Source organism: Stegodyphus dumicola, chromosome 6 (genome assembly GCF_044657685.1).
Source record: "Stegodyphus dumicola isolate Sdum_Otavi_A_Nest chromosome 6, ASM4465768v1".
NCBI lineage: Eukaryota > Metazoa > Arthropoda > Arachnida > Araneae > Eresidae > Stegodyphus > Stegodyphus dumicola.
Window position 1 is genome coordinate 198,589,335 of NC_140773.1, and position 14,938 is coordinate 198,604,272.

A 14,938-nucleotide genomic window follows, 5' to 3' on the forward strand; every position below is an offset into this window, starting at 1 on the left:
TTATTGTTTTTGGTCACTCGTGACCAGGCTATCTATCTCATCCAGTGCTTAAAAAGCGACTCCAAACTCTAGGTATTGTTTCAAAACGTACAGGAACGATAAGATGGCTTCCACTCAAAGCAGTTTTAGGGTTGTCATAAAATAGAAAGGAAGGCAGGGTTGCCACATTTGGCGACAAAATTGGCGATATGCCATGGACGGATGGAGAACCTTCTGGAACGAATTCTTACTGGTTTAGCCCAGAATGTTCTCGAACACAAGCCAAAAGCTATATAAACCCTGCTGGTCCGCAATGCGAGAGTGCCTCGTTGAGAGGACAAGTTAGTGTGCTTCGTCTAGAGTGCAAGTTGGTATCTCATCTAGCGAGTCAGTCTGTGTGGAGTCGGTCGAGTTGACAGCCCGGCAGAGAGTGTTGAGTGCATCGAAAGAGTCTCTTCGTATATCGCGGTTAGTGCATCGTCGAGAGAGCGTGTTGAGCTCCGGGAGCGACTGAACCGAAGAGTCGGGAGCTGTGTTCTGTGTGTCGTTGAGTGCATCACGAGTTGTAGCGTGGAGAGTCTCAAGAGTACGTGGAGTTCCAAGAACGACCAAGCAGAGTCGGGAGCTATACTCTGGTGCTTTGCAGTAAAGCTGTCTCCATCATGATAGCCTGATAGTGTGAAAGCTGTGTCGCTGATCGTGCCAGCGTTTTTATAACAGTTCAATGACTGTAAACGAGATTTTGGAGCTATCCTGATTTATACCGGCCAATAAAGTGTGTTTCGATACTGCATCAAGTGTCGTCGTTATTCATTCTAAATCCACATGAACACCGCACGAACGTGAAGGAAGAAAATAACGTAACAACTGGTGTCGGAAAAAAATGCAACAATATTACACTTTGAGGGATATTCATATCTTAAGTGACCTCCATTTGTGTTTGACCTCTCTCTCGATTCTACCTATTATTCTCCACTTTTGAGCTTCACTTAAATGATGCCTTTGAGTGATAACTACTGAATGCTAATTACTTTTAGAAAACATATTCACTTTAAAGAACACAACAGACCAGAATTCCAACATGCATCTGTTACACACCACAATGCCAGTCACTAAATTTGCATATTTCCGGTGCTAACAAGCACGATTTCATGTTCAGTTGTAGTTAATTAACATAAATAATTACAGCATTGGACATTGGTTGCAACATTAACTTAGTGAGCATATCCTTTCTTATTATCCTTTAATTTTGATGACCAGTGTAAATCACAACCATTGGATCTTGGAATTAGCAAGTTATATAAAATTATGTTTGAGTACTGCATAATTATTATTCCAGTAGCTTTAATGCATTTAATAGAAAATATAAATTAAATAATTTTAAAAATTTATTTGGCTGGTATAATGAGGTATGTTGAAGTTGCATGGTATAGCATAGATGAGAAATGTAATATGGAAGCATTAAACCCTTTACGCATGGCATACCAGCAACTGGAGATGTTTTGCAGCCTTTTTGACACATTTCTTACCAGTAACTTAAAATCATTATGAACACAAAATAATGTATAAAATTTTTATAAATTAAACATTTTATATATCTTTACACTTCTATAAACATAATTTCTTAACTATTAGTCTCTGTAATTTTTCTGTGTATGATATTTCATGTAACAATTCCTAAGATGCATGCCCAGCGACATACTTTAGTGACATACTACTTTGCCTTGTGAAAATTCTTCTGTATCATTTTGGTGGGTTTGCTGATAATCGGAAAGTACGATTTTTTTTAAACATGCTGTGTATCATATAAATGGTTGAAACATGCATTTTCCTTTCAGCAATTTCAAAGCAAGTCATTTCAGGTGCTCAAACATCTGTTCCAAATAAAGAGCCTGCCACTTCACCTAATTCTTTCCCACATGAGCCCATATTGAACATGGCAAACAAAACACTAGTTTCTCCAGCCTCTTCTGGACTTTCAGCTCACCAGATAGCAAGTGTTGAGAATGCTTCTCAAACAGCTAGAGTATGTATTTATTTGAAACTGAAACCTATTCCTTTTTTTTTTATATAACATCAGTGGGGCAAAGCTTCAGTTGAAATTGATATAAAGCAAGCTTACTCATTTAATTAAAAGAGTGAATGAGTATAATTAATATTTACTTTGAGAAAATAGAATTTTGATTTCCACATAGAAAGTTTATAGGTAATTCATTATCTGAGAAATAATGTAACAGACATTGTTTTATTGCACTGTATTTTTCAGTGCTTTAATTCTTCATTGCTTATGCATATAAGAGGGGTAATCACTCATTCTTTTACTCCTCATTATGTATTATTATTTTGATTTTATGAATTAAATTTTTTTTATCAAAAATTCATACAATGCAATTTATTTCCTCATAACGTAATTAGTTTTGATATTATCTGCAAGAGATAAATCTTTCATCTTGCAAGTATTGTACTAGCTGAGAATGAGCATTGTTTACTTTGCTATACTTTTTTAAAATTGTTTAGAATTGTATAAAGTTATTATTTTGATTTTGATACAAGATTTATTTTCAAAAATATATAATTAACATTTTTTCATATTTTCTCTTTTGGAGGATCATTTTTTAAATGATTATTTTGAGTACACGCAATATAATTAGAATTAATGATTTTTATATTTATTTAAAAATATTTTTATATTTAAACGATGGGAAAAAAGGTTTTATAATATTAGAAATTCTCCCCTACCCAACATCTAAAAATTACTGCATTTGAAAGCACTTTCAGACACAGTTGTATTAAAAAGTAATTAGTTTAATTTTTATGGTAATAGGTTGTATATATCTACTCAAAAAGGAATAAAACTGTAAATCAACTACCCTTAAATCTAAAAAGCAAATTTAGTTTAATTTTTTGCATATAATTTCCTGCATTTTGGCAGGAATCTCTTGGTCAGTACTAAAATTTTAAAATTTGAACAATCTTTAGGTAGAGATATATCTGCCAAGAATCATCTGAGTTTAACATTAATGTTTTTCTTAGAATGTGTGCTGAAATATTAAATCGAAATATTGATATATCAAGGTACATATTTTATTTTTATAAATGAATTGTGTAATTTATATTAAATTTTTGTTATTGTATAATATTTACACGAATTTGATTTTATTTTTAGTACATTGTTATTATTTACTCTTTTGTGTGTAATTTTATTCAAAATGTGCTGTACGAAATATTTCTGTTACTTTTTCATGACTCGTGCAGTATAAAAATTAAAATATTATATTCATTATGTTTGCATCATTGCTTATTTTGATTTAAGCATACATTCTTGTTATATAGGTTTTCTCTGGGAATTTGCATACTATGGCTGGAATATTTGCAGCACCTCATGCCATGCAGGTCATTACACAGCCATCTGGAATAAAAGTGATTACGACTCCGAATTCAATCATGGCTTCCAACTCATCTGTGCAGCACATCTCTGTTAATCATCACCAGCATGGTCAAATTCATGTTCTCACTCCCTCCTCCAACTCGTCCTATGCTTCGTCCATTGCCGCCACTTCAGCGAAACAGTTTTGTGCTGATTCACTAGTCCAAGTGGCTTCTAGTGCTGCCAAGAATATTTCAAAACCGCACCTTGTTTCCCCACTCGCATTGGTATCCCCCCAAACTATGGTTGGGATTTCTCATGGTAATACTGGGAAATCCCTTTCAGGTAGTACCAACATCTCAGACTTGATTACTTCCCCTGGTACCTCTAATTCATTGAATATATCTCAGAATGCCATGAAAGGAAGCTCAGTTCTCTCAGGTAACATGGCCATTGCTGTCAAAAATAACTTGCCGAACAGCAGCGTATCAACATCCTGTTCTACACATTCTAACATGATTGCTACACTTCATGTGAGCAAGCCACATTCACAGGTTATGCAGCCATCTTTGGCTTCCAGTATTATTACACCTGGAGGTAATTATATATATCTATATCTATTAATACAGTATTTTATGTATTATTAACTAAAAATATATTAAGACCTTCATTTTCTTAAAGGTAAGAAAATCAAATATTGTGAGAGGAATCTATTAATTTCAAATATTGAATGTTTGAGAATTTATATGAATTTGTATATTCCCCTCATTATATATATACAAATTTGTTGTGGAAAAGATGGATGATTTGTTCATTTAATTAAAAAAAGTTTAGCTGTATATCTAGTAGGAATTATTTCGTATGCCTAATAATTGTTATTTTGCATGTAAATTAAAGCATGAAAGACCTCTTGTTATTTACCGAAAGGTGAGCAAGTGCTGCCCTCGCGTGCCATCTAGCTATAAAAGCAGACCGAGTCCATCAAATTGGGAACATAAAATAGCATAAATCGTGCCATTTGTGCCCACATGTGGTGCTTACAAGGGATAATTCTTGTTACAGTTTTCAAATTTGTTAGTGCTTATAGATTTATTATTTATTTATTTATGTCTAAAATATTACTGTGTAAATTAGTCATGTTAGCACAATATAATAAACAGTGAAATAAAATGTGTACAATAGACAATTGTAATAAAATAAAGATTGTAATAAGTTATAAAATCCACATAAAAGATTATAGTGATGTGAAAGCTGCACAATAAATTTTCTTAAATTTCAAACTCGGTTTACTGTATTGAAACTTAGGATTCATAGATAATTTTATATGCAGTACCTGCCACTTATTAAACTCCCTTTTCAATAAATCCAGTCCTTATTGCATTCAAATTTTCAGGAACCAAAACAAGTACATATAGAAATATAGAAATATCACTATTTATTAAACTCACTTCCACGACTTATTAAACTCGAATTGGCTGACAGATTTTTCCGTGACTGAATATCTTTCTTATACCTATTAGAACATTTCACAGTTCATCCATTTAAAACATTATGAACTGGGGCATTAATGCTAAAATATGTATTGTTTCAATAAAACAAGTCTGACTGAAATTTTCTAACCCTTGGTCCCTGTATGTGTGAGATATTATGTCTAGAGTTCTTTGTTCACTCTAGATTTCTGTGAAGCAGAATTTCCTTATTTTAAGTCTAATGAAAACAATCTTCTAGACCTATTGTAAATGAGGGAGAGTTCTTTCTTGAATACCAGCTGATAGGAAGTGGAAATGCAACTTTGCTATTCCATCTTAAGGTTCCACATTCAAAATCATCCCTTTAAGCTAGACACATTATGTTTGAGTTATAAAAAAGTTCATGAAATATTTCTAAGCATTGTCACACATAAGAGTATTTGAATGGAAAAATTGTGGTACTGATGAAAAGCTAAGAAAGCATTAGTCAGGCTTGTAATCATGAAATGGTGGATTGACTCAACAGACAAAGGGCAACTTTTCTGCTGGCTAAGAAATGCAAAATTTTAAATTTGAATAAATGACTGGAAATAATTTTTAAATTTATGTGTTTTACTTGTAACATGTTCAAATGGTGAATGAAAAGATTTAAGTCTGAAAGAAAAGGATAAATTTAATAATAAAAGATTTTAATGTTTTCAGTAATTGCAGCCAGAAAAAGACATTTAACTGGGAATTTTGCAAATAGTGCTGCCTCTTGTATTTAAACACATTAATGTTTAAAAGTGAAACAGCAGTTGGTTTGAGAACCTGAAGGAATAAGTTTCTGTGTTATTAAAAGACCGTTCACACTGGGGTGTATCTGAGCTAACGGATATAGCCGACCCATCTCCAAAACCAGTTTTTCCTCATAATGCACTGAGTTGAAAAATCTAAACTGCATGTATAGTGGAGCTAGTTGATACATGGAACTGACTCCGTTAACTGAGATAAAGCTCAATGTGAATGGCTCGTAATGTGCAACATGGACCTAACAATGAAGAAGACAGCACTGGTTACTGACAAAAGCAAGAAACCTCGATGTTTCAAAGGAGTCAAGAATTCACTTATAGTTTACCATAACAACAAAGAACTCATAGATCAAAAATAGTATTTTTACTGCCCCCCTTTTTTTTAAATGAGACGATGAACTGAAAAAGGGGAAAAAAAAATCTGTATTAATTTGATAATTGGGCAGCATACACACCTCTGATTGATTTCTAAAAAATATTTGTCTCTTTAGGCAAACACAACTTTTAACACTCAAAATCAGTGTATCATAAAAACTTTCAAATATCTTTACAAAAGAGATGTTCAGAAGATGGTAAACAAAATTTAATTCTATAAAGATGCAGCCATTTCAAAGGAGATAAATGCATAAGTCAATATGTCCGCTTGAGGCCATGCATATTACAGGCACTGCTGGAGGGCAATCTCATAAAACACAACGAAAAACTGCTTTAAAAAATGTGACTTATGTAAATGAAGTCTCAGAGGAATTACAAGCCATAGTTAGTATTTCAGTGAGGAAAGTTACATCACAAGGATTCAGTTTTAGAATGTGTATGTCAGTTCACAAAAACATTGAGACAGTATGAATAAATTCTGACTATGAAAGTGTTAAATGAACTGTAGAAACTGACAGCAAAAGTGATATAAAAACAAAAAATTCCATCATCAGTTGAATCTAGATAAGCACTGCCAATTCTAAGAAAAATTCTTGAACTGATCAGAAAGCTACCAGCAGGTTTATGAAATAAACATGGATAGAGTAGTTATTTTTAAAATGCAAAATTTCATCAGAAATGTAATTATATAAATTATTTTTATAAAAAATTTAAAAGCATTTTAAAAATTGTCTAAATACTTTAATTTTGGTATTGATTAATTATTATTTTAGAATATATATTAGTGATGAATTAGTTGTTAGCTATTGTTTTACTCAAAATATGAAAATGCATATCACAGATTGCAATGTCTAATAAACTCAAGCCACTTAACAAAATCAAATAAATTAGGAATGGAAGGATTTTAATAATACTGTATTTATATGCAATACTAAGATATATATGTAATACTAAGATATAATATAAAAAAATTAAATAAAAATTTGGTTAGTAACAGTCTCACGCTGCTCTGCAGCGGGGGGTTGCAATTTTCTAATTTCGGCTAAGCGTAATGTATGCTTTACGCATGCGCGTGTTGAAAGAAATGTTTAATAAAGTAAACAAATAAATATAAAGTTTTTTCGTAAATTTTGATACCCTTTAGATCATAATTGCTCTTTATTTCATAAATTATGGTTTCATATTTTAATTGTATAATTTCTGCATGACATCTTACCAGATTTAAATTGATGATCTATAATCCGGAAAACCTCTTAATCCGGAATCGCCGAAGTCCCGACGAGTTCGGATTACGGGCTTTGTACTGTATATCATAATTTAGGTTAATAGCTTACCATTCTCAATTTTTAGCCTTCAGTTACATTTCCTTAAATATTGACTTTAAAAATTTAATTATTTTTAATTTATAACAAATTTTTAGTAATTCAGAAGTCAAGTTCTGAATTAGTATTTATTCGGCGTGTTATTGTGTCTTAATTAAATTTTTAGTAGTTTTCAAAATATAAATTTATCTTATTGCTTCTAATTTCACCAATTGTTCATCTGATTTCTAATTTCAAAAGTTCTCATTCTATACTGTTTATACAGTATTTTTAGTTTGTGGTTATGTTGGAGGAAATTATATGTTGATTGTTTATTAAAAAGACTAAATAAATTTTTAATAGCCCTACATTATTTTAATTAATTTAATTTTTTATTCAGCACTTTTGATATATAATCATCTAAATATAATTCGGAAATTTTACTGTGCTGAAAATGTTTTGGCTGCTCCTTGAAAAGACCGAAGAAATTTTGACTATTTTTTTTTAGTAGTATATTATTTTTATATTGTTTTATTATTGTTGCTGTTTTGCTATAAGTTCTTGTTAGACTGTTAACCACCGAAATTTTGATTTAATTACCACATATTTTAGCATATAAAAAGCACTTTTAATACAAAAAATGAGATCGAAATTTGCGGGTGTACTTTATAGGCTGGGTATAAAAATTATACATTTAAAAATAAGGAAAAAATTAGCATTAAAATTTTGATTTCTACATGTACCTAAATGCTGTTACTAGCAGTTTTCTTGGACCCAGATGGCAACACTTTCTTCTAGGATAGGCCATTTTCTTACTCATTTCCACAGATCACATTCATTCTTTGGCATATTAATTATTGTGATATAATTTTTCTTTTACTCACATATGGAACTTTTTCCAATATCAGATATCCTTGCTGCAACAACGATTTCCATTTTTTTTTCATGAATTGAATAACTTTGCATTTGAAACCAGCCCTTTGTTTCATTTTGCAGAAGCCATAATTACTTCTAAAAGGAATGCTAGATCAACTGCATATCAGCTAAAGTAAATGCAATTTACTAAAGCAGCTTCGATGTTAAGCTAATTTACCTCGATGTTCACTTCAAAATCACGGCTTCAATTAACTACAGAAAGAAAAAACATTTGACTCCTAATTCCACAAATTCATTCGGGTTTGAAATACATCCGTATCTCAAATTATGTCCCCCTTTTCTCAAAACTCTAGAATTACATTCTCGTGCATTGAATACAGCCAACTCTCTTTGCAGAATTACTTCTTTAAGCATTTTCCCCACATACATATTGTTCCCCTTGTCATTTGTCAGTTCAGTATACCATTGTTCAAAAGCTTGCGAAAATCTCCGATTGAATGACTTCAGAAGATAACAGCATCACACATGCATCTTTCATGTTTCTTCCTAAGGAAAACGGTGCATGTTATACAGAGAATATATCTAAAATTTTAAAAATGCAGTTTGAAATTACAGGTGCACATTGTATGCCGGAATGTACAGTATTTAATTATTATATCTTGATTATTTAATTGATTTTTCAGCATACAATGCAACTTTAATGTATAATATTAATTTTCAAATCCTTATATATGTATAGATGAGTGTTTTGATACAAATGCTCCGTATTGATTTGTCATTTTTGTAGATAGCAGGGTTCTTTTTCTGGTTCCAAATGTTTATGTTAAAGTTCACTTTTTAACACAGTTTGGTAATGATTCTCTCTTAGTATTGATTCTTCCTTCTTCAAAATGCATAGGTGTCACAATATTTTAATTTGACAAAAAACTGTGCATATAATTTTTAATGATGCAAGTGAGGCAGATGTGGAATTAGAAAATTGTTGCTAGAAAGAAGTGAAAATGAATGATAATGAAGGAGAAGCATTTATAATGAAATCTGAAGATGAGTATAGCCCAAATTTGGAAGCAGACATTTTAGAACAGTGTAAAGAAAATCTAGTTAAAAAAAAAAGATCTTCTAGTGTTAACAAAGATGCCATAATTTTATCTGTTACTGCTTCTCTTTTACCAGTAATTAAAATTGTATCTTGTAGATGAATTTTATGAAATTATTTGCATAAACCCAAAACTTATGCAGAATTTATAACCAGTTATTCATTTCCAGAATGTCCAAGACAGCTATACAATTTTGAACTAGAATGAATTGAAGAGTATGTAATGCAAAATTCGTTGGAATGCAATATAGAATACATTTGTGCGAAACATACTTTTAGGCTTCAGGTTTCATATGCTGACATATAAATGGAAAGCCCTAGGCCCTTTTCAGGGTCTTACAATTTTAAAAGAGAGAAATGTTATTTGCATCAACACAACCATATGTATAAATAAACATTAAACATGAATGTATATGTATAGTATGTTTGTGTGGATACATATATGCATGTATATATGTGCTTGCATAAGAATATACAGTTAAATACCGAAAATCCACCAATCTAAAGTCCGTGTTGCTTCTCAGAATATAAACATTCAGTTTATAGGTTCCGGAAACCGCAACATCGAGTACGAAATATTGAAGAAAAAAAATACTTACCGAATAAATGACGTCATAATTACTGAATAATAATGAGTCAAAATGGAAATATCAAATTATTGATATAAAAAAGTTAAAAAAAATAAGATAAGTTACTTTCCCTGTAATCTGAATAATAATGAGTCAAAATGGAAATACCAAATTATTGATATAAAAAAGTTTAAAAAAATAAGTTTCTTTCCCTGTAATCTGCATCGAGGTAAAAAAGCAGATGATTCACTCTTCCTTCAAATTCACATTGTTGTATTTTCTGAGCTTTATTATTTCACGAGATTATTTAGTACTGCCTTCTTTTTTTTTATCCGGATATTTTGTGGATAAATTAAGAATATTTTAAATTTCAGCCCTTTTTAATACAATTACAGATAAGAAATGCATTCATGATTTTACTGCTTGCAAGGTTGGAAAACGTAAACACATTATAATGACGGTAATGCAAAAAGTGCAAATTCTGCAAAAGATGGGAGCAGGTGCTACTCTTCGGTTTATAGCAGAATCACATGGAATTGCGACATGATTGTGTATGATATATGGAAAAATAAAGAAAAGCTGTGGAAATTTCACAGCAATAGTGTTTCTAACATCGGAATCCGAAACTGTAAATATTTGCATGAGGCGAAATCGACAAACCTTGATGCTGTATACATATAAATACAATGGATAATATAATCAATTTATATATGTAATAATAATTTAATTCATATAATAAATTATTGCATTAATGTATATAATAATTTAATTAAATGTATCTAATACACCTTATTCATTTTGTATTTTTAGTCCGAATATTATGCTTTATCTTTTCTGTCTTGAAATCCGCAAAATCCTAAAATCTGCACAACCTCTGGTCCCAAGCTTTGCGGATTTCTGGAATTCTACTGTAGTACATAAAATATGTATGAAATATCTAAATATTAATGTAGATATTTGTCTTTACATATAATTTTGCAAAAGAAATACACTGTCTAAAATCCAGACCTCTGGATCACCAGCAACCTTACCCCCTTCATTTTTTTAAAAAAACAAATTATGCTTTACATTTGCACAATTGATATTTTTTCATGAAACAGCTGAAGTCTCGATTCTTCACTTCGACATTGACACCAACCTAACAAATCATTATTTATTATTTTTTGCTTTAATCACTGCATGAGTATTATTACACTGCAGATTGAGAAATGACTTGAACAGTGATGTCTAAACAACTATTATTATTATTATTATTTTCATATTAGTTATTTACCAGAGCATGGAATGTGTGTTTGACATTACTCATTTGCGGACTTCAGCTAACTCCTCTGCCAAGTGTGTTGACAATGAGTAATTTAATAGAAATTTCTTTCCATATGCAAAAAATAGATTTTGCAAATGATACTTATAAGCCAAAAGATTACATTTAGTGTTGTGTTTGAATTGAGAGTAATTAATTTACTATTCAGTTAAGCCGAGAAGCGTTGCCAGAGCTGGTGTGGTTGCACTGGGCAGCAGAATTCAGGAGAGGCAAATTTTAGAATTTAGAGGAGCATCGAGGAACAAAATTAAAGGATGGCAGAATCTTTAGAATGCAGGGAAAGCACTGGGATGCAAAATGTAGGGGGCAGCAGAATTTTTAGAATTTAGGAAGGTGCTTGGCAGCAGAATTTTGAACCTGCAGAGACTACACCGGGCCACAAAATGTTTAGTGCTGGCCATGCATGAGCCTTAAGGAAGTTAGTTTATTTATTTCTGATGTAGATGAGCCTTAGGATTGTGCAAGAAATAGTGGTAGTTATAATAAATAATTAAACTAATATAATTCATTCGTAACTTTGTCAGCTTACGTTAGAAGCAAAATAGAATTTGCGGAACAACATATCTTTAGTCTCCAATGTCATGATACATTTTCAATAGTGTATAGCAATTGATGAAAGCCACGAATTCTAAAAATTTCAAAATTTTTAGATATGGCAAACAAGAAGGGAATTTTTCCAATTAATGGAATTTATGAAGAAATGCTAATAAATGGATAAATATAACACAAGTTTTTCATTGCGATGACAGTGCCCTAATCACAGTCAACTAACAGATGGTGAAATCTGTCATATTTTTATAAATCCAGAATATATTGCTGCCGATAGTGAAGAAAGTGACATAGAGGTTGTTGAGAACAAAAAAATTTCGATTTACAATTTAATGGCAATTCTCGACACAGCAATTACAGGGCTTAAAGAATGGATCTTTATAACTGAACACAAAATTATGTCTATCTGCAGAATTAAAGAGAAAATATTAGCCTAAAAAAGCAAATTAAGTAGCACACAGTGAAAGAAATTTATAATAGCAAAAGTTTATAGCAAACAAATATTGAGTTCTCCCTTTTTCTTTTTGTAAATTTAAATTTTTTAAGGTCATAAATGCTTTATTATTTCATAAATCACTATTTCATATTTTTAATTTTCTAATTTCTATGTGTCGTCACACTAGGTTTAATACTAGCTTTACAACATTTTGCGTAAACCCATAATTATGATAATTATGATCAGTGGCTATTTTGACCACTTGTTCTGAATAGAAGAAAAGGCTCGCTCTTTGCTAATATTATGTTAAGTTAATGATTATAATGATACATTTTGCTTGTTTAATAAGAAAATAAAGTAAATTGAGTAAATACATAGCGTATTCAGAAACAAAGTACCGTTTCATTTTAGCACCGTCGCAGCGCTGTGGTAGGCGTCCCACGCATGTGCACTAGTCTTTCTTGTTTACTGACTTTCAATTGTCGCCATTTTGGTTGCTCTATGTTGTGTTTTCAGTTTGCTGTGCACATTCAAAATGTTTAAGACAATTAGTTTTCCCGCTGACTGTGAGATTCGTGCCGTGATTAAATTTTTGAACGCGAGGAATGTTAAACCGGCCGAAATTTATTGTCAAGTGACAGAAGTTTACGGTGAATATGCGATAAGTGATGGAATGGTGAGAAAGTGGGTAAGAATGTTTAATGCAGGTCGAACAAATGTCCACGCCGAGGCTCAGAGTGGTAGGCCTTCTGTTGTCACCGATGATTTGGTAAGGAAAGTTGATGAAGCAATTCATGAGAACAGACGCTTCACAATGACAACTCTTTCAGAGGCATTTCCACAAATTTCACGTACTGTTTTGTTCGAAATTGTGTCTGACCGCTTGAATTATCGCAAACTGTGTTACCGATGGGTTCCAAAAATGCTCACTGATGTTCACAAAACAAAGCGACTTGGTAGTGCCCTGACATTTCTCACGCGGTACAGTGATGAGGAAGAAAACTTTTTAAACCAAATTGTGACAGGAGATGAAACTTGGGTGTCTCATTTCACACCAGAATCGAAACAACAATCGATGGAGTGGAGACACACTCATTCTCCGAAAAAACAAAAGTTCAAAGTGATAATGTGATCACAAAAAATCATGTGCACTGTCTTCTGGGATAGGAAAGGCGTTTTGCTTACAGAATTTCTTCCCAGAGGTGAAACCATTAATGAGGCACGATATTGTGAGACTTTAACAAAACTAAGGCGTGCCATTCAAAACAAATGAAGAGGAATGCTCAGTAAAGGAATTGTGTTGCTCCATGACAATGCTCGGCCCCATACTGCTGGTGTCACTCAATCGTTAATTCGACAGTTTCATTGGGAGCAGTTTGATCACCCGCCATACAGCCCGGACTTGACACCGTCCGACTATCACTTGTTCCTGCACATGAAGTGCGAGCTTGGTGGCAAGCACTTTGGATCTGACGATGACATGAAAAATGCTGTGGAGTCGTGGTTATCGAAACTGGCGGGAAGTTTCTTTGACGATGGTATACAAAAACTGGTCACCCGCTATGACAAGTGTTTGATCATTGGCAGAAACTATGTTGAAAAATAGTTTAAGACGTGTATTTTCATGTAAAAATAAAATTGGATTCAAAAAAATTGTTTTACTTTTTTTTTCAAAACAATACTTAGTTTTCAAATACGCCTCGTATGTGCAGCCAAAGATAATTTAATGTAACAAAGAGCAAAATAAAGCAAAGTGAGTAAATATATTAATTGAAGGATAATTTAATATAACAAAGGGCCAAAAGAAGTCTAGGCATTTTAAAACTTCTTATCGTTTAATAAATCGCCTCATAAAAGTTTTCAAAATGAAATAAATATATTAAAAATTACACATATTAGTACTTACATTACTCGGTTTTCAAGTGCATACAGATTACTTATTTTTTAATGTTACCTATACAGGTTCCACAAATACATTTTTTACAGTATTCAAAGTTTTGTTGCTTTTGCATGCATTTATGTGGCATTGTTTACGCTTATGGGAAGGGTTGATGCAAGTACGCATTCTCTTTTCATTAGATACAGGAAGTTTGTGAATTTGGGATGAAAGGTAAATCTTTCGAAAATCTTCAGCCATATTCAAAATAAAATCACAATTCCTGATATTCTTATATTCGGTTGTTTCCTTGTAAATTATCCATGCATTTATCACTACCAAATCAATGATGTTAAAAAAAAGTCTTGAACTGGCCAACAGCTGAAGGCTTCACGGAGTATTTTGTGGCCATCGGCTCCAAAATATCAATTCCATATTTGGTTGAATATAATAAGATACTTCTCTTTTTGAATGATTTCTTGAGTCAACGCAGCTCATCCCTGTATTCCTTATTTCTTTTACTAATTTCAGCTGTTCATCAAGCGAAAAGCTCCATGTTCTTCTACCTGTTTCTCCAGCTCTTCTTGTTTTATCTTTTCTGAAATAGAGAAATCCGTTCAGTAATATTTTGACTGCAGATCAATAGCAAGTGAAAATTTAATGCTGAATTTGTCTGACGTTTTTAGGCATATACTGAATAAATCAGCGTTGTGTTCATGGGAAATAATCTTTCATCCACTGTTACTGTTATATTTTTGCTCGGTTTATATCATTTCAAGCAGTTTTCTATAAAAGCATTCCAGATATCCGAAACAAGGGCAAATGGATCAGTTTGTAGTCTTTGGTATCTTAATTTAAATTATTATTTTCCTTTTCTGTTTCATGAACAGGTTATCAGACAAATCGGATTCGCATTTTTCAGTGGGAGCAATC

At 32.1% G+C, this 14,938-nt stretch overlaps 1 protein-coding gene across 2 annotated transcripts in view; it reads left to right on the forward strand.

Annotated features, from left to right (window-relative positions):
• LOC118199660 (uncharacterized) overlaps positions 1–14,938 on the forward strand; it is a 102,405-nt gene that overhangs the window by 65,947 nt on the left and 21,520 nt on the right. Inside the window, exons 7-8 of one of the 2 annotated variants that reach the window (XM_085819327.1) lie at positions 1,818–2,005; positions 3,313–3,943. In XM_085819327.1, coding sequence (XP_085675453.1) covers positions 1,818–2,005; positions 3,313–3,943 — 819 coding nt within the window. The remainder of the gene's footprint in view (positions 1–1,817; positions 2,006–3,312; positions 3,944–14,938) is intronic. The other variant, XM_085819328.1, reaches the window with a different exon arrangement.